Genomic DNA, 22,254 nt, shown 5'->3' on the forward strand with positions numbered 1-22,254 from the left:
CTCTCGCTTTCCACGCGGACCCTGACCACAGGTTCGAGGGAAATCCGGAGCTCGGGAGGGAAGGGTTCCCGCAAGACACACTTTTCTTGGTGATACCACTTTCATTTTTTTATCCCCTTTATTTTTTTATCCCACTTCTCTGTACACCCTCCGCCATCTTGGGGCCAAGAGGTTTGATTTGGGCAGCACGCGCGTTTGCAGTTTTGCGACTTGGGGAAACATGGGATCACGAAAGAACAAAGCCAAGCGAATATTTGGTTTCTTAGACATTGACGCGGGTCAAACCCAAACACAGGGCGCAACATCCTCTACCAGGATCTGAGAAGATATTCAGCCATATGACCATATCTGGTACTGAGGCGCCGAGAAAGAACGAAGCAAAAAAAAAGCCACAAAAACCAAAAAAAAATAATAATACCAAGTGATTTGTGTCGCCTCTCGTAAAGAGAGGCAAACAAGACCAAAACCAAGTTCTCCCACTTTTGCAACGTGATCGGCTCATGAGATGAGAGAGATGTGCTGGCACCATCCACGGCTGCTGCTTGGGAGAGGGGCGCTCTGTGGACGGACGGAGAGTGAGCGAGATGGGATGAACAGAGGGACGACAAAACGTCGCCCTCCCTGCTCTGCTCTGCCCCCCTGTCGACGACGTACGAATTATGTGTGACACGTGAGCGGGTTGGGATGCGTTCTCGTTGCTGTTTCTTTGCAAAAAAAGCTTCGCCTCCCCCCAGCGGATGGACCTGCGCCCGCCGCCGCCGTCCGCCCCAGCAACGAGCTGCCCTATCTGCCACGCACGCACGCACGCACGCACGTTCTTTGCGCGAGTCCGAACTGGGTGGAGGATCACCTCTTTTCGTTTTCTTCAATGTCGGAGGACAGGGGGTGTGGAGGCGGGGGGGCGTAGGGGAGGGTGACGATCGAGATATGCAGCAGGTAGGCGGGCGGGCAGGCAGGCAGACAGACATACAGGCAGACATACAGGCAGGCAGGCAAGCAGACAGACAGACAGACAGGCTCACAGGCAGGGCAAGTTGGATACATGAGTGGTCACGCGGGCTGGGTGCGGATCCCACTTCGAGGGCATTCCTTCGCATTCCACCAACGCACCTTTCCCGTCTTGGGTATATTCCCTCTTGGACATGGGCGCTCTCAAACTTCCCAAGCAGCAATCTCTCTTCCCTGCCACGAGATACGGCGGCACACACACACACACATACACACACATGGGCCAAGTCAGAAGCTACAAAAACACCCAGGCAAGGGCACGGCGGCAGCGGCGGGCGAAAGCAGGGACAGAGTAGCCCCCGGACCTGAGCCTGACTGGCATCATGACTAGACTAGACTGCCACTGCTGCCACATTACCTGTTTCTCTCCCCTCGGAGAGCGGGCGGTCTCCATGGATGATGGAGGGGAGTGAGGGGGAGGGGAAGGGGGGGGGATGGGAACCTCAGGGGCCCCAGGTCTCTCTCGCTCTCTGGGTGCATGCATAAGTCCCCGCGTCGTCGTTGGGGAAGTTTTCTGTATCGCGACGGGCTGATTGGCCGGCCGGCTGATGAATCCTCCCGCCTTACTTTTTGGAGCTCTGGCCAACCGGCAAGCCAGGAAGGGCCAGGGATTGTGGGGTGTGTGTGCGTGTGTGTGTGTGTGTGTGTGTATGTGTATGTGTATGTGGGTACCGCGACAGAAAAGCGGAGCCGGTTCTGGTTGGGCATGCAGCACAGCAGCAGCTTCCGCCTACTTCGCATGGCTGCAGCAGCCCACCACACCCGGCATCGCGGCCAGTCGTGGTGCTTCTGTCTGGCTGGGCAGGGCAGCAAAATTGGTGGTTGGGTGCCCTGGAGGGAGGAGGAGGAGGGGATAAGGGTGGGCCCCGCGCGAGCCGGGTCACGGACAAGAACTGGGAAGTGAGTTCCAGTCCTTCTCCCTCCCCATGTTGTCGTCAGCCCAGCTGTGGAGGAGGGAAAACCGCTCGCTTGTGTGCTAGTGTTCAGCTTCAGCACCCTGTCACCCGTTCGTTGGTGACTCCGCTTGGGTTGCTTTCCCCCTTTTTTTACTTTTTGTCCGCCTGGTCTGACCGGGCAGAGAAGTGCCGAGACTGACCTAGTTTGGGTAGCGATAAGTCAAAGAAACCGAGATCCCTCTCTTTGGGTCGGCAGGTTAGGTACCGGAGAATCACAGAGCAGAGACAGAGTCAGCACCCAATACGGCTGTGCCGTCGATAGCAGGTGGTTTATTAGGTGGGAATTTCTCACTGCCTGCATATTTTGATATTTCCTGATACATTTCCCGCGCCGGCACCTTTATTGGGTGTTGTATCACGCAACGTTGTGCACCTACTGCGTATCTATCTCACTGCAGGCTTGGCCCAGTGATGACGGTGACGACTTATGATGAAGGTGGTGACGGTGATCAATCTCTCTGCGCCCGTGCCACAGGAGCGCGGCGACCAACGAGGTGACAGGCAGGCCCCGGCCACCCGATTGGCGACGCGGCAAGGGAGGTGGGAGCTTGGGCCATGGCGGGAAACGAAACGAAATTTGCCAAACGAAACAGCAGACAAAATGATGGGAGAAAAAACCCCCAGAAAACACACGGCGCTATGCCCGATCGGTCCGGGCGCAGGGCATAGCGCGAAGCAGCCTGGTCGGCTGGCTGGACACACAGCATCAGAGGTTGGACGAAAGAGAAGGCACAAAAGGAGCAAAGGCGGTGTGGGGTTGCAGACTCCTCTCTCTTCCTTCCTTGGGCGAGGGCCCGTCTCGCCACTGCCGGCCACTCAGCAGCCGCTCGTGATTGCACAGCACAGGGCTACCGCAGCCAGCCTGCAGCCAGCCTGCAGCTCTCTCTCTCCTTCAGTTCCCACCCTGCAAGCCAAGAAGCAAGCCCATCATCACCGGCCACCGGCCAAGGGAGAAAACCCCTCAGGCGCACGCGAGTTTCTCCACTCACGGCTGCCCGATTGTGTTCCCCCTTGTCAACGCTTGCCCGACTGCGGACTAGCTCGCCCGTGGTCCAAAAAGGGAGTCATGATGCAAGGTGCGAGCGAAGGGGAAAATGCAACCCAAGCCAAGCAACAGGGACGTGTCACGTTCGTTCGGCGGCGGCGCCAGAAGAGAAGAGAAGGAGAAGGAGAGGAGTCTGCCGCCACGGTAACCTGGTTCGCCAGGTCGGCCCTGGAAAGGCAAACGAAGGAACCTGAGGGAAACCGCGGCGCCATCCCAGCTCCCCCTTCCCAACCCAACCTAGCCGCAGCCATCCCAAAGCCCTCGCAGGGGAGGGAGGGATCTGGTGGCAGTGGCCCTGGTGGTAGTGGCCCTGGTGGCAGTGGTCCTGCAGTGCAGGGAAACGCGACCCTCCAGCAGCATTCCTTCGTTCCCACCGCCGCCATCGTCGTCACGTCCCAAAATCCCCCCTCCACTCAGAGCACAGCGCTCCTCCTGCACCACGGGACCCTTGGCGGCCTACGCCCTGCCTCCAACCGAGGCTGGACGAAGCTGCAGATTCTGGCACAACGGCGCCATGGCGGTGAAGGTTGGGAAACCACGCAGCCTCGAGGCCCCGATTGGTCCGACGCGTCTGCGACCGTCCGAGGTCTGTGTGCTGCCACACGAGTCCTGGCCATGGGAGGATCCTGAGGCAAAGCAAAGAGCCCGTCTGCACATCCGACGACCTGCCCGCCAACGGCAAGCGCTTGCATGACGGAAAAGGGTTGGTGTGGACCAGCACCCCAGCATGTCAGATGCGAGAAGCCTGGCAACCTGGGTGAGTGCTTGGCCGTGCCGGCTGGTCAGCTTGGGTGCAGGAGTCTTACTGCCTGCCCCCGGCTGCAGGAATGTCTGTGGTCGGCGCTTCAATGTATAGAAACTGATAGGAGGACCGACTTACGAGGCAACAGCCAGCATCCCTTTCAAGACCTGCATGGCGGACGCCTGTTGTGCTGCTTCTTTACTCGACTCGGCCAACGACAGGCGTCAGAGGCATGCCCGGCTGAACAAAAATAAGCCCATATCAGACGACGGGCCACCAGTGAAACATGACGCCTGGACTGTGCCGCCGGGACAGGATGGCCCATACCCCCCATAAGCGCCTGGCAAACAAGATTTGCTCGTGGGAAGGAGAACGGACTGTTCAAGGGCCGTCGCTGTCTGGCACCATCCTTTCCCCAGATCATGAGCAGTGGGGTCGGCTCGGCTCATGGAAGCCTTGGTGGCCTTCTGGAGGATCAGCCTGGGAGGAAGCCTGATGTCGAGCCTCGAAGTCACGCACGGGCGTCGGGGCTCTGCGAGCGCCATCCTCGCCGGGAACAGATGGGTTGACTCTCCCGTCCGTTTGTTGAGACATGACACAACATCCGCGGCCTTGGGCCGATTTTCTGTGCCGACAGACTGCAGGCAGCCAACCGCCAAGGGTATGTGGTTTCTCAGTCTGTGCGAGACGCTGCTCGGAGCCCGTTCAAGTCAAAGTAAGCACGGACAAAGCCAAGGGCGGCCGCGGCCCCGTCGCAAACCAACCGACTGCTTACTACACCACCACCACCACCACCACCGCCGCCACCACGCCAGCACCTATTTTCTTCTCTTGGGCACTGCTCTCTGAATTCGCCACCAAACCTTCCTGCCGATGCGGAAAACACATTTGCGTTACCACACATGATGCTGGGCGACGGCTCTGACACGGTCCGGCTTGGGCGGCCGAGTGGTCTAGGCCCAAGGCCAAGCAAAGGCCCTGCCAGGAGGCGTGGAGGCGGCATGGAGGCGTAATGGCGGTGTAGCCGCATTTTGACAGCAAAAAGCAAACATGGCTAAACGCCCCTCGACCACCCAAGGCTCCTCTCCTAGTGGGCCCTCCACTTTCCCCCCCGCCGCCGGCACTACCTGAGTGACAGCATGTTGCGTTGCGCCAAGAGGAACAAGTGAAAGGGGCGCTAGGCGTCTGCCGGAAGGGTCCAGATCCGACCAGCCACCCGGCCGCCGTCCAAGTCCCGGAACACGTCTCCGTTGTGTGATCCGCATAAACACCGAGACTGGGCTGACCACCAGGCGAGGCGGTGGCCCCCCCGGTGGAGCCCGGCTGGCGGCGCATCGCATCCTTGTTGGGGCGCTGCGCATACGGGAGCCTGCCGAGGATACGCCGGGTCGGCTGCCAGATTCCGCGTCGAGAGTCCGGATCAAGCACGTTGCAGCACGCGGAGCAGCCATCGAGATGGAGTCATTCCACGCGGCATACCCTCTTGGTACATGCGAGCAGAGAGGCTTATGCCTGCTGTGTATATGTGCATATCCTTAATCGGAGGCGGTGACGGCGCATATACGGCGCCCGAGACAAGGCCACCTATACGAGCCGCAGGTTTGGAGCTGCCCACCTACCTGCCACCTACCTCGTCGTCTGATATGCGGCGGATCCTTTGACCCCGAGTTATTTCCTTGACAGATGATTGCGGGCGGGGACGGACCCTGCCTTGGCCTTCTTTTTACTTTGCCCGATTTCATCTTGACCTCGTTCAGGGCCCTCGTGCTTCTCCGACCTCGGTGGCTAGTACTACCGAATTAGCAACCAGGCGTCACCCTTGTCGAGCTGATCCGATCAGTTGGGCTTTCTAGAACGAGATGATGACGAATCCGGGATTTTGCTTTCGCTGCCAAACCATGTTTTGGGTGGACCGGCAGCTGGTCAGTCTACCTCTGTCTGGGTGGGACGCTTTCCAGATAGGGCTGGAACTCATCCGTCTCAAGTCTTGTCCTTTCTTCTCGTCGAGTTGAAGGTGAAGTCGGCCCGCTTGGAAATTGCACAGACGGCGTAGGGGAGCGAGAGGCTGGCGGAGCCACCACAAGAGAGCTGCTGGGGCTCGGCTCTTCCCAACGTCGTCCCGCAATTTGCTGCATGCGACTAGCGGAGGACTGACTGCGACCGCCACAGGCCGGCCCACGCCCCCCCCGGAGCTGGCCCTCCTGTTGGGCCAACGACAAGGCGGGCGCCCACAAGGCCAGGCTGCGTGGGCGGATCCGATTCGCTGCTGGCATCAGGGCTGGAAGCTGCAAGGCGCGGCGCGGACTTGCTTGTCGCTGGTGTGATGGTGATGTGCGAGCTGCCGCCAGGCCCTACGAATCACACCCGCCGGCTCCCACAGACGGCCACGAACACGTGCGTGTGCTACTGTGGACGACGGCGTCTCTGGGGGATCCTGTTGCTCCACACTTTCTTCGGCGCTTTTCTTCCTCTTGTCATGTTTCGTGGCGTGCCGCGCTCGGTGCTTGGTGGCTTGCTTGGACAGCCGTGGAAAATGAGGCCACTTTTTTTCCCGCCGAAGTTGAGGCGAGGTATAATGTATGTCTGTGCGCTACAGCCTGTGGCCCACGCGCAAAGCAGACGGTCGCGGCGCCGGCGGCGTGGTTCGCGCGATTCGTGGGGTTGCCAGTGCCAGGGGCTGAGCCGGGCGGCCTTTGGGCTGGGACTCCGAAGGGCCGACTGCCCCAACCTTGTGCCCGCCGATGCTTTGGCAGTCTTTGGTCTACATTGACTCTGGCGCCTGTTTGTTTTTAAGGTTTTGCCCGCTGCAAAATGGCATCTGACCATACCCCTCAGAGGGAGTTAGGGAGGGAGCCCTGATGGCAAGCCTCCCTAGCCCGGGTCTTCTCCCACTTCCCCGAAGGGGATCGGCCGGGCGGGATATGCTCCAGGTCTGGGGAAAGAGAAAAGGGGGGAGTTGAGTCAGTGTGGTGACACCGGGTTATCCCGCCTTTGGCTGTCTTGGCGGTAGGCGACGGCGTGTTACGTACAGCCCGGCGCGGCCATCTAAACTGTCTTCTCAGCATATCCATGTCCTTCTTGGCGCAGGTTCCTGTCTCTGTTTCTTTTCTTGGGACGGAAGCAGCCTCCTTGGCATTAGAGCGGCCTCTTTTTGAAAACGAGCGCACTGACTTTTGGGATAACCGCATCTGGGCAAAAGTATGCTGCATGGTTGGATAAATAGCGGATAGTCAGCGGGTTGCTAACGTGTATGAGGGAAACCAACGACACAAGACGTCCGTGGGCACTCGAGCCGGCGCGCTCCTTTGGCCTCGCGGGGAGGCGGGGAGTGCACGTCCAAAGGTAGAAGAGCTGGAGACAAACGGTACTGCCACGTCCTGAGCTTGTCTCGATAGCGTGTGGCGAAACGTGAACTGTTCGTTCCTTTTCCATAGCGCGTTCGGTTTCTCTATCCCTCTCATTGTCTCTTAAACTCTGTGCCGAGGCACGCACGTCCATGTGTCATGCTAGATCCGACCTGACTCCCTCCCCTGTTTACGAACTGCCGTAAACCCAAGGCTACATGGCCAGTATATTCTGTGACAAAGCAGAGCAGGCTTGGTCCGTGGGGGGAGAGAAAGGGGGAGGTGATTACGAAAGAAAGGTGGGACAGAAGGAACGCGAATCGGGTGATGGGACGGGGGGTCCGATCTCCCCGAGGCGGACCTCTCGCGATTCGCTAGGCGGAAGGAGAGGTAAAATAGAGGCGAGGCTGGGCCTTGCCTTGACGCTTGGCTTTCCAGTAGTCTCCCCCCTGCCTCCGCTGAACGAGGACGGCCGGACTAGTTCGCCAGGCCCGGAGACAGGGAACCCCCTCTCTCACCCCGGTGGCACGTCCTAGCGACTGGCTGGGGGCTTTTGCAATACGAACTACCGGGTTCGGCTCCGACTAATGCGCCTGCTTCTCTCTATCTTGTCTCTTGTTGATGATGGTTCCTAGTTTATGCTACCTAGCTAGTGGAATTAGACGGACGGAGCCAAGAGACAAGGGGTGGGCGGGCGAGGGATATGGTATGGTTTATGTTTTTTCTTAGCTCGTCCGACCAGCCTCGCGTTTCCCACCCTCTTACAAATCAGGCGGGCAAGGTCACGTTGGCCTGCCATAAACCTCGGACGGGGCGAAATTTGCGGAACAAAACGTCGGGAAGCGAGACATGCCCAAAAGGCTATGCGGGACTTGGCAGCTGTTTGTCTAGTGTGAGTTTGTGTCCATGACCAACCGCGAGCCAATCTGCTAGCAGGTTGGCCCTTTTTCTCCTGCTCTCGGCACTCTCCATCATGTGGACAATGTGGCTAGAAGAACGGGAATAACCCGGTTTCCACGCGCGGGCAGCGGCTTGGCAACGCGCAGATCCGCGGACTCGCAAGCTTATTATTCATCCCATCGGCTAGATTAGCCTTTTGGGGGGAGGGGGGGGAGTTGGCGTAGCGGCTACCACCAGCCCCCCCGGCGTGTCTCCAGCCAAAGACGAGCTCTCGTCGGGCTAACCCTGGGCTAGGATAGATGCACTGTATGAATAAGAGGAGGCTGGGTTGACAGGCTTGTTCGTCGATCGAGCTTTCGATGGGCGCGTGCGAGGTTGCCGGGGATGCTGGGGGAACTGCTAGGCGGGGGACATGGGGGAGATGACGCGGGGTTATCCGTCCGTCGGGGTCCGCGGGCTTGGGCTACTGACTACACGGGGGGCCCGGCCCGGAGACTCGGGGCTCGGGGTCCGGGGCCGGTCAACAGGCCCGACGTCACGATTCGGACTGGGAAGGTAATATCACAAGTCAATCAAGCCTTTTGGGTAAATCGCTATAGGAAAAAGAAAGGAAATGTAGTGGTTCACATATGTGGGCTCCATCCACGTTGCTCCCTGTCTGCCCGAGCCCTTGTCACCATCATCAACACCGTCATCACACCTCTCAGCTCCCCCCCATCCCATCTCCCCATCTCCCCATCTCCCTCACACCTTGCCCGGCTTCAGCGGCGCGCCCGACGTCACGGGGTCCGGCTTGATGGGCCCGCCCGGGGTGGTCGGGTCCGGGAGGATGGGCCCCGTCTGGATGCCGCAGACGCCCTGGATGAGCTGGGCCCAGATGCGGGCGCGCTCCCAGGGCGGGAACGACAGCAGGAACTCCTGCAGCTCCTTGGCGTACTTTTCCAGGTCGATCAGGCAGGGGCTGCTGCCCGACTTGCCGCCGCCGTCCCTCTTGATCGCCATCCTCCCCGGCAGCAGCACCGTCGAGCCGCCGCCCGACGGCGGGACAATCTTGATGACGCCCGACGTCTTCTCGATAAAGTACTGCAGCGCCTCGATGCGCTTCTTGTCGGCGCGCGTCGGGTTCTTCTTGGCCTGCAGCGCCTGCAGCTCCAGCTGCGCCTGCTTGATGGCCGCCTTGAGGTCGGCGTTCTTGTCGCCGCCGAGGTTGATGTCGTCGCGTCGGGACTTGGTGGTCGCCGACGGCGTGATGACGGGGCCCAGGATGACGCAGTAGCCCGTCTGGTCCCAGATCTGCTTGTTGCAGTCGTCGCCCGGCTGCGACGGCTTCATGCCGCCCGAGCCCGGCTCGCCGATCTTGATGATGCCGCCCTTTTGCCGCGACTCGATCGGCTGCTCTGTCGTCGGTGCCGCGAGGGCGAGGCCGAACAGGGCGAGCGAGAGGGCGGTGCCGCGCATGTTGGGGGTGGTGGCCGTTTGGCTTCTCGGGCTGAGTGTGTTTGTTCGTGTGTATGGAGGGGGTGTGTGATGGAAGGGGGAGGTGAGGGTTGCGAGTTTGCTTTATAGGCAGGACCCGATATCTTGAACAGGGCGAGAGGGCAGGTCGACTTCTTGCCGTCGGTGACGTCCCATGGGGATATTTATAGATAAAAAAGAACTATACGGCCCAGAGTAGTTCATATACAAAAAACTCGTGATAACCCGCCCATCGCCTTTCGGGCAGGTCTCAGCTGCTCGCTTCGCTCCATCTTTCGCCGCGGCCGATGCCACCCGTCGTCGAATCGTGATGATTTGCCCTCCCCGCTCGCCGATATTGACTGTCCCAAAGAAGGACCTCCTCCAGGGTGTGTGTGTGTGTGTGTGTGTGTGTGTGTGTGGCGTGCGTTGGGCGGATAACACGGACAATGACGCCGCGAATGGGAAGGCCGCAGCAAAGCAAGAACGCAGGCCGGCGGAGATGGCGTCGTTGCACTCCCCCGTTTTTGCAAGGCGCGAGATAGAGCCTAGCTTCTGTGCCCAGGTCCGCCTGCGCGTCGAGGGTCGGGCCAGGCTCATTTGGTAATTAATATCGAGATAGATGAGGGGGCCTGAAAGCGATCCGGAAGCACAGAATCTCTGGGAGCGAGGTCGCGGGCACTTTATCCGGACCGGCCAGTTGCTGTGCAAGGGACACGGTAAGCTGGCATGTCTCTCTCTTTTCGGGAGCATTTGAATGTCGATGCTACCGGGCGAATCCTCAAGCAAGAGAGAGGAACGGCTGGCCAAGGGCTGTGATAGACTAGCAAGCCTCAGCTAATATTTTTCCCCTCTCAAAATAGCAAAGGAAGGGGCACCTCCAGGCCGTTATCGCCGCGCCTCTCTCGGGATTGAGCACATGAGGGTTCGGCGCATGCCGCCGCCAAACCGACGTTGCATTCCGTCAACATTACCCTGCCCTAGCGCGCAGGGGGGGGGCCCTGTCGGTCGACAAAACAGGAGACAGAGGTATGTATGCCTTTTCGGAGAACTCCACCTCGACGGGAGACGTGAGCCCGAGACCAAGGTCCAGGAGCGGCCTGGGGGTGGCTCGTCACGTCGTGATAGCCTAATTCTTCCTAGAACCAAACACGGGCTTCGACCACAAAACGCCGTCGCCCGGGTTCCTATTTTTAAAACTCGACAATGGCGGTCGTATGGGATCGGGCCTGCCGGCATTGCAGCGAGGGGGGGGGACCAGTCTTTTGATATAAACTAAATATGCGTCTAGGCCGTTTGGGCTCGCGGAGCCGGCTGGGAACTGGTGTCCTGCATCAGGGGTTCCGCGCCGACTATGCGGCCGAGCAGGCCATGGGGGAGGGAGGAAGGGCACATTTTTCCGTACTTTTGGCCAGCTGGCGCCAACGAGATTGGCATGCCTCGAGTTTTCTGCAGGCAAATATGACATCGCCCTCGGCAAGGAAACCGCAGCGGCCAAGGAAGCCGAAAGATGCCATGCGTGCCCAGGTGAGCACCACCCCTCAAAGCCGCCACACGGTAAAGTCAACCGGTCCGTAGCCGCTGCTTTTCGGTGGTGAGAGAGGGTGGCGATGGGCGGGAGGGGAAGCGGCCGGCGGAGCTCGAGCTGCAATAGTAGCAATACAGATAAATAAGAGATCGCCGCCGCGGGCAGACAGGCCTCGCGAGCACGTCTGGACGGCGGGACATCACGGGGGTTCGCGGTCTTGGCTCTCTTTCCAAGAATAGCAACCGACCAGAACCAGAAATCGGTTCCTGTCGGCTCTGGGACCTTGTTTTGAGATATATTAGTTGACTTGCCCCAGACGGGCCTGGAGCCATGGGTCGCGAGATCCTAGCTCGGGCCTGGACGCTTCTCTCTCTGCGCGCGTCTGCAGAATCCCCCTGACCGTGGAGTGCTGGGGATAGGAGAGCTGAAAGGCCGCTCTCAACACGGGCCATGTTACCTCGCTGTATAGCCTGTCGATATTAGCCAGTACGTCTTGGCGTGCCGCCGCCCTGAATAGAAACACGAACAAGGGCTTGGGATGGATGGACCTATCAAAAGGCTACATGGGACCTTTGTCGCCGCCCATCTCCGTCTCAGCCGGTGCCTTGATCCGGTGGGGCATCGGCGTGCTGTATTGGGGCAAGGAAACGCAGTTGTTTGTTGCCGAGTCGCGAGTTTGAAGGGCGTTGCTCGAGTCTGGACGGGGGATTGTAGGCATGGATACAACGTTCCACTTGCTTTCTGGCAGAGACGGAGCCGATTGTCCAGGGACACCGGTAGCGAAAGATGCCTCTCTCGTATGCAAAGAACGGGGAGAGCAGGGGAGAACAGCAGAGACAAAGCAGTGTCGTGAGGCCATGCAACCTCCTGACGTCACCTGGCATACCCAGGTGGTCTCGTGGCTGGAAAGGGGTCATTGGCAGAAGCAAGGGACTCGAGCTCAGACGCATGCGCCGCACATGAGGCTGCTGTCAGCCTGTACTAGATCAGTAGATGGATGCAAAGTCAGATAGCAACGAGAGTATCATGTTGAAAGGGTATCTATATATCCATTCGCGGAGGGTAAAGAATGAAAAAGCCAAAGCGGGAAAACGATACTTTCTCGAGACCAACCAGTCCCTTGAACAAACCTCCCCTCAGCTGTGAAACAAAAGCTTAGCGTCACAGCACAAATCACTTGGCCTTGATCCTCCGAATCACAACCCGCTGCCCGTCACGCTCCCACCCGACGGCGTCGAGCCGCTGCAGGTCGGCCCAGGCCCTGCCGCCGGCGCAGCGCTCCAGAAAGGGGCACTCGACGGCCAGGTACGAGCGGCCCAGGCAGAGCAGGGCGTGGCGGCGCATGACCGGCTCGGCAAACTCCATGAGGCGGGCCTTGTGGCCGTCGACCTGGCCGCGCAGGCGCCAGAAGGCGGCGTAGTTGTCGTGCGCGAGCGCCGCGAGCACCGCGTCGACGCGCCCGTCGCGCAGGCCGTAGCGCAGCCGCGACGCGTGCGCCTCGGCCAGGTCGCCGCGCCGGCACGCCGCGTCCAGCACCAGGTAGCCCGCCACCTCCTGCAGCTCGACTGTCGTGAGCGGCTGATGGCGGTGGTGGTCGGGGGTGGTTGGGGAGAGCTGTTGTTGTTGCTGTTGTTGTTGCTGTTGTTGTTGCTGTTGTTGTTGTTGTTGTTGTTGTTGCTGTTGCGCCGACTGCTGCGCCGACTGCTGTTGCTGCTGCTGCTGCTGGGACCGGGTGTTGATGTGCCGCAGCAGGTGCTGGATGGCCGGGTGGTACGACTCGGGCTGCTTGACCAGGACGGCGAGGCGGATGCAGAACAGATAGGTCTGCACCGCAAAGTCGTCGGCGCGCTTCGAGGCCACGATGGCCTCGCGCAGCTTGCGGAGCGCCATCATGATGACCGTCAGGTCCTTGGACTTGGCCCCGCCGCCCGTGCTGCCGCCATCAGCCGTGGCGGCGGCAATGGTGGCCTTTGTGGGCTGGGGCAGGCTGTAGATGCCGCTTCCCACCGCTGCCGTCCCTGGAGCAGTCCCTGGAGCCGCCGAGGGCCCGACGCTGAGGGCGGCAAACTGGGCCAGCAGCGAGTCCCGGCCCCCGGCGTCGGAGCAAAAGGCGAGGTACCTCTTGACGATCTCGGTGTAGTACTGGTTCTGCGTCTTGAATTCGAGCAGCCTGCAGCAGGGGCGGTTCAGCAGGAGCGCGGCAGCAGAACCGCTTCGTCATTCTTTTACCTGGTTTCGCCCTTGGACGGCAGCCCCATGGCCTCCAGGGGGTCGAGCTCGACGGGCTTCAGGCGGCCCCATGCCGACGATGGGCCGCGACCGGAGGGGGGCATGGTATATTGAGGCCAGGGCTCAAGCAGCCATGGCTGTTTTGTACAAGGGCCGGGCCGTTTGAGCTCGTTGCTTGTGTTGCCGTCGCACTCAATGCCCCTCCTGCTCTAACCGTGCTGCTCCAGTCTCCAGTGGGGCCCAGCTGCCGACAGGCCCTCTCCAGCGGGTCAGCCCTGCAATGAATGGCTGGCGCAATGCTGCTCCAGTGGCAATCTTATCAACACGTGGCGGCTGGAATCAGCCCGGCCAGCGTCAAACTCGTTTTCACCAGCACTCAATGACAGACAAATTGGCAACAGCAACATAGCAGTCGCCGCCTTGACAAACATAGATGGAATTACTGGGTATTATTGAGACCGCCTTCCCTAACCTCACCACCCAATGCCCGACCGGACCGAGCAAATGCGCCAGCCCATCCTCGGCCTATACCCTCGCCCACAGCGAAAACACACCCTTGGCGTACTCGACAATCTCCTCCCCGCCCAGCTTGGAGTCGCCGTAGACACGGTCCACAAACGTGATGGGCACCTCGGCGATGGTGAAGCCGACGGCCTTGGCCGTGACGGCGAGCGCCATCTGCATGCTGAAGCCGCGCACGTCGGTAGTCTCGAACAGCTTCTCGAGCACTGCGCGCTTGTAGAGCCGGAACGAGCCCGTCAGGTCGCTGACCCCCGGCCGCAGCAACGTGTCGGCCAGGATGTTGGCGCCCTTGGACGTCATGCGCCGCTTCAGGTCCCAGCCGTGCACGCCGCCGCCCGGCGCGTACCGCGTGCCCGTCACGATGTCGTAGTCGGCCGTCTTTTGCCTGGCGATCATTTGCGGGATGAACTTGGGGTGGTGGGAGAAGTCGGCTGTGGGAAGCAGAGTCAGTATGGGCTGTGGGGAGAAAAAGGGGGAGAAAAAAGGGGAAAAGAAAGAGGAAAAGAAAGGGGGCTCCTCTTACCGTCCATGATGATGATAAAGTTGCCCTTGGCAAACTGCAGGCCGTGGACGTAGGCAGTTCCCAGACCAAGCTTTCCAGTGCGGGGATGCAGCTGGACGTGCGGCTCGAAAGCCTTGATGAGCTGCTTGGCGACATCTTGCGTTCCGTCGGGCGAGCCGTCGTCGACGATGATGAGCTCCCAGTCGAGGTTTCTGCGAATGCGCAATTTTCCCCATGTCAGAACCCCCCACGCGCACATGTTGCCTCTTGCGATTCACCCCGGAAAGAACCTACTGCTCGGTAAAGGTCTTGTTAAGCAGCCAGGTGATGATGGGCAGGTTCTGGCGCTCGTTGAAGGTGGGTAGGATGACCGAGTAGACGTCCTTGGACGATGTCTTCTTGGTGGGCGCCATGCTGGTCGTTTCGGCGATTGGCGTGAGCGCTGCTCGAGAGGGCGTTTTAAGGAGAGTAGCGAACGAGTCGCGCCGCGGGGTTGAGGACAAAAAGGAGCGTCAAGAAGGCGAACGGGGTGGTTTGGTCGAGTGGGAGGTTTCCAGCTGAGGGTGACGTTGCTTTTCGCGTCTTCCGAGCCCAGCTGTCCCACGCGCCAGCAATTCAGGGGTCGGCCGCTAGCTGGTGGAGGCCGTGGGGCCAGTGCGATGGGTGGTTCGAGATTACCTAATCACACAACGTAGACATCACCTACACCGAGGAGACCACCCCTAATTAGTCAAAGACAGGAGGAAACGGGGGGACATTTCGTCAATAATGATGCGTTATCTCCAACAACAGAGACAATATAAAATTCAGGCCATGAGCTTGATGATCCTCTTATAGGGTATGCTGATAAATACAACCATCATCCGACGCCGCTAGAACAATGCGGCTCTTCCATATCTGCCAACTCGATACACAACTTGGCGATTTCTCCTCACAGGTCCAATAAGAGCAGGACTACACAGGCAAGAGGTATATGCAACAAAACAGTGAAAATGAAAATCAGAACGCAAGCCAAAGTCTATGCGGGCGGGGGTCAACAGCAGACTGTGCCCTCGCATAGGCCGATATCATGTTTTTGTTTTGCACAGAAAGACGGAGAAAATACGACAGCTAAAACCTGCGAGATGGTCTTGCCGATATTTGTTCCAGCAACCCCGCCCTCCGGTCCCCTTCCCTTGCCCCGTCCTCCAATCGGTCCTCGACACCAGTCATCATTCATGTTATCATATCAAATGACAGAGGCGAAGCGAAAGGGTTGAGGGAGAGAAAAGCGACCAGAAAGGCAGGTTGGCACATGTCGTCCGCCATTATGAAAATCGAACAACGCAAATCAAAACTCGAAGCAGTCCCAAACAACTTTTTTTTTTTCCTGCAACCCTTCAGTTGTCACGGTTCTTCTCCTGGGTCCGGGTCCGGCTCCTGCTGCGCAGGCTCGACTTACTCCAGCTCTTGAAGCTGGAGAAGGACATGGTCTTGACAAAGGAGCGGCCCTCGGGGTCCTCGCTGCCCTGAGAGAAGGGCCCGCGCACGACGGCGTGGTCGTCGAGCAGGTTGAACTTGCGCTTGATGAACTTCCAGGCCTCGACGCCGACGATGAAGACGAAGAGGCCGCCAAAGGCGAGGCCGTACTCCCAGCCGATGGCCTTGTGGCGGAACACGTTCTCGTTGACGACGGGGATGTGGATGGCGCCGAAGACGGAGATGAAGGCCAGGATGACGGACCAGAACAGGAAGCGGTTCTCGTACACGTCCTTGAAGAAGGGGAACTTGCTGTCCGAGTCCGGGTTCAGTCGGAACATGGACCGGCGCAGCGACTTGAACTCCCAGGCCGAGAAGAGGATGAGCCAGGTGAGCTCGGCGAAGACGGCGGCGCGGGCGCGGAAGACGACGTCGCACCGCGGCGAGTAGGCCGTGTTGCAGTTGTCGCCCAGCTCGCCGTTGTTGACTCCATAGACGATAATGACAAAGGTCATGAGCGTGCACACACCCATGATGAAGCCGTACACGAGCATGTCGACGATGATCTGGTTGGTAAAGACTCCGCGCTTGGTAGAGTGCGGCGGCTTGCGCATGATCTCGTTCGACGCCTTCTCGCGGCCGAGACCAAAGGCAGGGAAGGACGACGTGAGCATGTTGATCCACAGGATCTGCAGCGGGCTGATGGGGAAGACGGACGTGCCCGACTCGTCCTGGAAGCCGAGGCCGGCGATCAGGAGGATGACCTCGCCGACGTTGGAGGTCAGCAGGTGCAGCACAAACTTCTGGATGTTCTCAAACATGCGCCGGCCCTCGCGGATGGCGGCCACGATGGAGTTGAACTTGTCGTCGGTCAGCACGATCTTGGACGCCGACTTGGCCACGTCGGACCCGGAGCCCATGGCGATGCCGACGTCGGCGTTGCTCAGCGAGGGCGCGTCGTTGACGCCGTCGCCCGTCATGGCCATGAAGGCGCTGCGGCGGCGGAGCGCCTCGATCATGCGCGTCTTGGTGTCGGGGGCGCAGCGAGCGATGACGAGCGGCAGCTCCTCCATGGCGTCGATCTCCTCGTCGGTGAGCTTGTCAAAGTCGGTGGCCTTTTGCACGCACGTCTCGGCGATGTGGGCGGGCAGGACAGACATGTTGAAGGGCAGGATGCCGACCTCCTTGGCGATGGCCGCGGCGGTGGCGGGGTGGTCTCCGGTAAGCATGTGCACGCGGATGCCGGCGTTGGAGCACTCGCGGATGGCGGGCGTGGTCTCCTTGCGCGGGGGGTCATAGATGCCGACCAGGCCGAGGAGGGTCAGGCCCGACTCGACGCTGCTGCGGATGGCGTCGTCGCTCTTGGTCGGGTCGGCCGCCTCGGCCGCCTTGTCGGGCTGCGTGTGGATGCCGTCCCAGGAGCGGTACGCGATGGCGAGCACGCGCTGGCCCTGCGAGGCGAAGTCGTCCATCTGCTCCAGGATCCGGTCCTTGGCCTCGTCCGTCATCTCCTCGCGCGCCTCGCCCTGGCCCATGTGCGTGCAGAGGTCGATGACGCGCTCGACGGCGCCCTTGGTGAAGATGAGGCTGTTGTCGGTGGGGAGGCCCAGGTCGTTGTCCTCGGGCGCGTTGTATACCACGCTCATGCGCTTGATGGTGCTGTCGAAGGGGAACTCGGATACCTGCTTCCAGCCCTTGGCCTCGAGCGACTTCTTGCCGCGCTCGAAGCGCCAGGCGAAGATCTGCAGAGCGATCTCGGTGGGCTCGCCCGTGGTCATCCACTTGTCCTTCTCCTGGTCCTTGCGGACGGTGGCCAGGTTGCAGAGAGCGGTGGACAGTAGGAACATGCGCAGCTCGTCGTTGAGCTCGGCCGCGGGCTCGTTGGCCTTCTTGGGCTTCTCGGTCGGGTTCAGCTTCTCGTCGGGGACGTCAAATGTGAGGGCGCCGGCGCTGCGCTCGGCGTCGTAGTCGCGCTTGGGCTCCTCGACGCCGGGCGCCTTCTCCGAGTACGTGACGGACCCAACGGTGGGGTCGCTGGGATCCATGGAGTCGCGGACCGTGTAGATCTTGGATGCCGGCAGCCAGACCTTCTTGACAATCATGGCGCCCTGGGTCAGGGTGCCCGTCTTGTCGGAGCAGATGTTGGTGACTCCTCCCAGAGCCTCGAGGGCCGAGAGATCACGGACGACGACGTTGGCCTTGCGCATGACCCGAGTGGCCTGCACCATGGTGATGGTGAGCACGGCCACAAGGGACTCGGGGATGATGGCTATACCAGTCGAGATGGCGTAAATGAGCACATCGTGGGGGACATGGAAGCGGTTGACGCCGAACACGATGATAGCGAGGATCAGGGCGCAACCGAACAGGATGTACGCAAGGGCAGCCAGCTTCTTCTGGAGGGGCGTGCCCTCGGTGAGACCCAGGAACTTGCCGAGGAAGTCGTAGATGCGCCTCAGGGCTCCGATAAGGGGCTGGCGCTTGCCGTACTTCCTCCAGTTCATGGAGCGGCCGGCCTTGGGCTTCTTCTTGGTCGAGGCGGCGATCTTGCCGACCTCGGTCTGCATGCCCGTCTCGATGACGATGCCACGGCCTCTGCCCTTCCGGACGATGGTGGTGGCGTAGGCGATGTTGACACGGTCGCCAATGCCGACCTCGCCGTCGGCCGTGGCCATATTGTCGGATCCGGGGACCTTGATGTTGTTCTCGATGATCTTATCCACGGGCATGGACTCGCCGGTAAGGGACTGCTCGTCACACGAAAGGTTCATGACCTCGAAGAGACGGAGGTCCGCGGGAACAGTATCACCCATTTTCAGAATGACAATGTCACCAGGGACGACCTCGGCGCTGCAAAGACTCTGTTAGCAGCTGCTCATGCCAAGCTACTTCACCGACAAGTCTGTGGGAATACGCACTTGGGAATAACCTGGGTCTTTCCATCGCGGAGAATGGTGGCACTGGGAGAGGAGAGGGCGCGCAGGGCGTCCATCTTCTTCTCGGCGCGGTACTCCTGGACGAAGCCAATCGAGACGTTGAGAACAATGACGGCGGCCAAAACGCCGCCCTCAATCCAGTCCTTGATACCAAATGACAGAGCCATGGCAAAGAACAGGACCTGGAGGAAGTCGGTCAGTCCACAGGTCTCCCAAGTTCACAGCGGCAGAGAGAGGTTCACATACCAGGACCATGGCGTTGAACAGCTGCTTCAGGAAGATGCTGTACCACGGGATGGCGCCGCCCGCGTCCAGCTCATTGGGAGGAAACTCCTGCTGCAGCTTCTGGACCTGGGCGGTAGTCAGGCCGGAGTCGACATTGGTGCCAAGTGAGTTGGCAACCTCGTCGACCCCAAGGAGGAAGGGGTGTTTCTCGTAATTAGTCGGCATGGTTGCGATGCATCACTGACAGCCCTAGGAGGTTGGCAGGAAAATGGAGACAACAAAGGGGGGTATCAAGAAGCGACCGAGAACAAGCAATCTCAAGGTCGGGGCAGAGGAGTCGGTTGTCTTCCGAGCGCAGCTGTTCTTGAGGCTGGCCGGCGTCGGGGATGGCAAGATACCGTTTACTTGCGCGTCCGAGACGTCCTTGCTTCTTTTCTTTTCCCCGTCAGATGTGATCTTGTCCCGTAGAGACTAGGACTAAGACCCAATGGCTAGAGAAAGAAAGATTATGCAAGCGGAGGGTCCCGAAAGAGGCTCGCTCGTCGGGTGTGGTTGACAAAAAAAGGTCTCGAACAATGACGCAGCTCTAGCAGGAAGACGGGCTCTCCAGCCTTTATAAAAGCGCCCGACCCGATAAGAAAAAAAAACAAAAGAAAAAAATCTGACCCACGCTCCGCCGCCGAGACCAGCTATCCATTGCGTGCGCCGCAAAGCGGAACATTGTTGGTACGCCAAGAGACGCGAAGTCTTGGACTTCTCGCGCCTGCAGAGGGCTAACATGGTCTTGGAGGACGTTGTCGGTTGCAAGAGATACGTGTGATTGGGCACATTCCGTCATACTGCCACACTTGAGGCTCCATCAGTCCCACTCGGCATCCCTGTCCGGCGGTCCCCTAGGCTCTTGGCCAAAAGGCCAGAAGGGAAGAAAAAAATCCCCAGACGAGGACGACCTCCAAGAGCCGTGTAGCCGAGCGCTCGCTGCCTTCTTGACTCCGCGTGCTTCCGCGTGCTTCTGGGGAGGCGCGTCTCGACTAGGGGCCGTGGCGGTCGCAGGTTGCGGTTGTGGTTGCGGTTGTCGCCGCCCTTGGCCCAGCCCGGAGATCTTCTCTTGTCTTTGTTATCGTTTTGGAGGGATGATGCTTATCCTCGCATTGGGCAGCCTCAACAGTTTGTGTGGGGGGCGCGGCACGCGCTACGGGTATCTTCCAGACGTGGTTCGACATATTATCTCCTTTTTTTCCGTCTTGTGTTTTTCCACCGGCGAATGGCCCGCCGGTCAACATGGATAGCTGCAGATGCGCAGCAGCACCGGTCTGCCGAAGCTAGGCTCGACTCGAGCATCAAAACCGACAGCCTAGGGGTACGTCAGATCATGTGGTCACTCAGCATTTCCGAGGAGAGGCAGAGAGATCCCTGATAATGCTTGGCGGTGGCACGTGGCCCTTTTGTTTTCGCCTCCCCGGTCTTTCCGTTTGCTTTCTTCGTTTGTCAGCCACACCTTAAAGGGATGAAGAGGAGAAGAAATTCAGGCTGGCATGGCCGGGTTCATCAAGCGTTCGTCAAGTCAAGGCCAGGGCTAGGCTGACTGGCCCGTGCCGTTGTTCGCGTACGTGCATGACTCCTGCTTTTGTTTGCTCACCAGCCGTCTCCACCCTCCGAGCCCAGGGCCCCGGGTGCCACCACTGCCCACAGAGCGGACCCTGGCCATGGCGGAGCATCGACCTGACCACCGTGCTAGCAAACGGCAGACGTCACCTTCCCGCATGAAAGAAGAGAAGAAAAGGATTCGCTCCGGTTGGACCACCCGCCCGTCCGCCAGACCGCTATTGGCCCATTCGACACCCGACACTGTAACACTCTATTAAGATTCTGCTATGCTAGGCCTGCAGAGGCAAAAACGTGCAGCCATGACCGATGTTTCTCGACGAGAGAAGGAAGCAAGCCTGCCACGGTGCCCGGAAAAAAAACCGGACTGCAAAATTTATTCCCTACTACCACAAAAAAAGGAGCCCATTTAGTTTGCAGTCATTTTGCCCCCCGCATTTATGTTTAGCAAAACAAATAACGTTATTGTGGCCATAAGTAGTGCCCCCCGCATCAAAATAATTACAAATCCCCCGAGCGCGTATTCTTTCCGGTGTAAAATGGCGCGCGGCCATATTGTTCGGTTTTGGTGCTGATGCAATTGTTTTGGGAGAGGTAGAGGTTGGGTGGGGAAAAACATTTGCAGTCCGGTTTTTTTTTTCGGGCACCGTGCCTCCTATTGACTAGCATGCCAGTGCCCCCGTCGCCACATCAGCAAATAACGCCGCCCAAAGTCAATTTGCTAAAACAATATAACGAGCAGGGAAGGGGTTTTTTTTTTTTACTTCTCGGGAGCTGCTCGAAACAGCAGCCAAGGCTGGGCCGTCTCCATCACAACCGAGCACCGCCCCACAGTGCTGGGCCGGGCGAGAGCTGGTGGTGAGTGCCTGGTGCTCAGCACGCCCAGTATTCCACTCGCCCTGCCTAACCGCCTCGGCGACCGACGGAACAATCTAGTAGTCATTGCCGCATCCTGCAGTCCGCCTGCACCCCGGCCAGGCGGGGGGACGCACTGGGGGTCCGCAGGCCTGGCGGATAGCTGGCCGCCCGGAGAAACAAATGGAACCCTACGGGGCAGCAAGACGGCGGCAGAGGGACACACAGAGTCTTGGTTTGGGCTTGGTCTTCTTGGACAGCAGACGCATCATCAAATGCAATTGGGCCGCTTACCCCGCAACAGCCAATCTGGCATGCGATAGCGCCGCTCTGCCTCTATCGAGGATCGAGAAGACGCAGTTTGCATACATGAAAGATACGACGCTTGACGACATCAACGCTAGATGAAAAACAACCCAAAAAGACGATCCCGCGGGGTAACAACTACACACTACTGTGGGAGACGACGATCTCATCAATTGATCGACTCGCCCACCTCACTCGTGCTTGTTTCTCGTCCCCACCTTGGGGGCGACTCTGACAATATTGCTAGAGTCGCGCTGCTTCTTATTCCATGTGCCGCACTGTGCCCTCGCGAGCCGACTGGCGCCGCTTTGGCGATGGCGCGCGGCGGGTGTGCATGCCATGCGAGGATGGAATCCACCCGCGTCCGTTTTGGAGGCGGAATGACGTAGTGATGTTCGAGCGACTTGCAAGTTGCAGAAGAACGTCGCGTTTGGATGGCAGAAAGCCACACTACACCAAACATTCTCGTGGTGACCGCCTTCGTTTAGAGCTTGTATCTACGTCGTCCATCTTCCCTTCCACCCTCCGGGGTCCCCGCACGTGTGCGATTGAGAGGTTCGGAACCCGTCTGGCTCCTCTTGCCTTTTCATACTAGTCGAGCACAGGCTCCCCCGATCGCTCGCAGCAGCAAACCCCCC

The 22,254-nt window shown here is 59.5% G+C and overlaps 7 protein-coding genes across 7 annotated transcripts; 3 read left to right on the forward strand and 4 right to left on the reverse strand.

Moving 5' to 3' along the window:
- Positions 1 to 2,394: 2,394 nt before the first annotated feature.
- GGTG_08047 (hypothetical protein) lies at positions 2,395 to 3,639 on the forward strand (the record flags this gene model as incomplete). Its single annotated transcript, XM_009225883.1, has 1 exon — positions 2,395 to 3,639. One exon carries the CDS (start codon positions 2,395 to 2,397, stop codon positions 3,637 to 3,639), a length of 1,245 nt encoding a protein of 414 aa, XP_009224147.1.
- Positions 3,640 to 3,699: 60 nt separating this feature from the next.
- Positions 3,700 to 4,087, forward strand: GGTG_08048 (hypothetical protein; the record flags this gene model as incomplete). The annotated part of the gene is made up of 2 exons (XM_009225884.1): positions 3,700 to 3,766; positions 3,900 to 4,087. The coding sequence occupies 2 exons, from the start codon at positions 3,700 to 3,702 to the stop codon at positions 4,085 to 4,087; spliced, it is 255 nt and encodes an 84-aa protein (XP_009224148.1).
- Positions 4,088 to 4,653: 566 nt separating this feature from the next.
- Positions 4,654 to 6,075, forward strand: GGTG_08049 (hypothetical protein; the record flags this gene model as incomplete). The annotated part of the gene is made up of 3 exons (XM_009225885.1): positions 4,654 to 4,760; positions 4,954 to 5,237; positions 5,921 to 6,075. 3 exons carry the CDS (start codon positions 4,654 to 4,656, stop codon positions 6,073 to 6,075), a joined length of 546 nt encoding a protein of 181 aa, XP_009224149.1.
- A 2,496-nt stretch (positions 6,076 to 8,571) lies between these two features.
- GGTG_08050 (hypothetical protein) lies at positions 8,572 to 9,489 on the reverse strand. Its single transcript, XM_009225886.1, has one exon. It carries the CDS (start codon positions 9,451 to 9,453, stop codon positions 8,740 to 8,742), a length of 714 nt encoding a protein of 237 aa, XP_009224150.1. The 5' UTR covers positions 9,454 to 9,489; the 3' UTR covers positions 8,572 to 8,739.
- A 2,494-nt stretch (positions 9,490 to 11,983) lies between these two features.
- GGTG_08051 (hypothetical protein) lies at positions 11,984 to 13,311 on the reverse strand (the record flags this gene model as incomplete). The annotated part of the gene is made up of 2 exons (XM_009225887.1): positions 11,984 to 13,148; positions 13,208 to 13,311. The coding sequence occupies 2 exons, from the start codon at positions 13,309 to 13,311 to the stop codon at positions 12,152 to 12,154; spliced, it is 1,101 nt and encodes a 366-aa protein (XP_009224151.1). The 3' UTR covers positions 11,984 to 12,151.
- Positions 13,312 to 13,627: 316 nt separating this feature from the next.
- Positions 13,628 to 14,825, reverse strand: GGTG_08052 (hypothetical protein). Its single transcript, XM_009225888.1, has 3 exons — positions 14,526 to 14,825; positions 14,253 to 14,443; positions 13,628 to 14,160 (listed from the first exon to the last, which is right to left on the reverse strand). The coding sequence occupies exons 1-3, from the start codon at positions 14,642 to 14,644 to the stop codon at positions 13,733 to 13,735; spliced, it is 738 nt and encodes a 245-aa protein (XP_009224152.1). The 5' UTR covers positions 14,645 to 14,825; the 3' UTR covers positions 13,628 to 13,732.
- Positions 14,826 to 14,980: 155 nt separating this feature from the next.
- Positions 14,981 to 19,846, reverse strand: GGTG_08053 (hypothetical protein). The gene is made up of 3 exons (XM_009225889.1): positions 18,872 to 19,846; positions 18,608 to 18,807; positions 14,981 to 18,539 (listed from the first exon to the last, which is right to left on the reverse strand). Exons 1-3 carry the CDS (start codon positions 19,073 to 19,075, stop codon positions 15,611 to 15,613), a joined length of 3,333 nt encoding a protein of 1,110 aa, XP_009224153.1. The 5' UTR covers positions 19,076 to 19,846; the 3' UTR covers positions 14,981 to 15,610.
- Positions 19,847 to 22,254: the final 2,408 nt, after the last annotated feature.

This window comes from Gaeumannomyces tritici (assembly GCF_000145635.1).
Source record: "Gaeumannomyces tritici R3-111a-1 unplaced genomic scaffold supercont2.4, whole genome shotgun sequence".
Classification (NCBI taxonomy): domain Eukaryota; kingdom Fungi; phylum Ascomycota; class Sordariomycetes; order Magnaporthales; family Magnaporthaceae; genus Gaeumannomyces; species Gaeumannomyces tritici.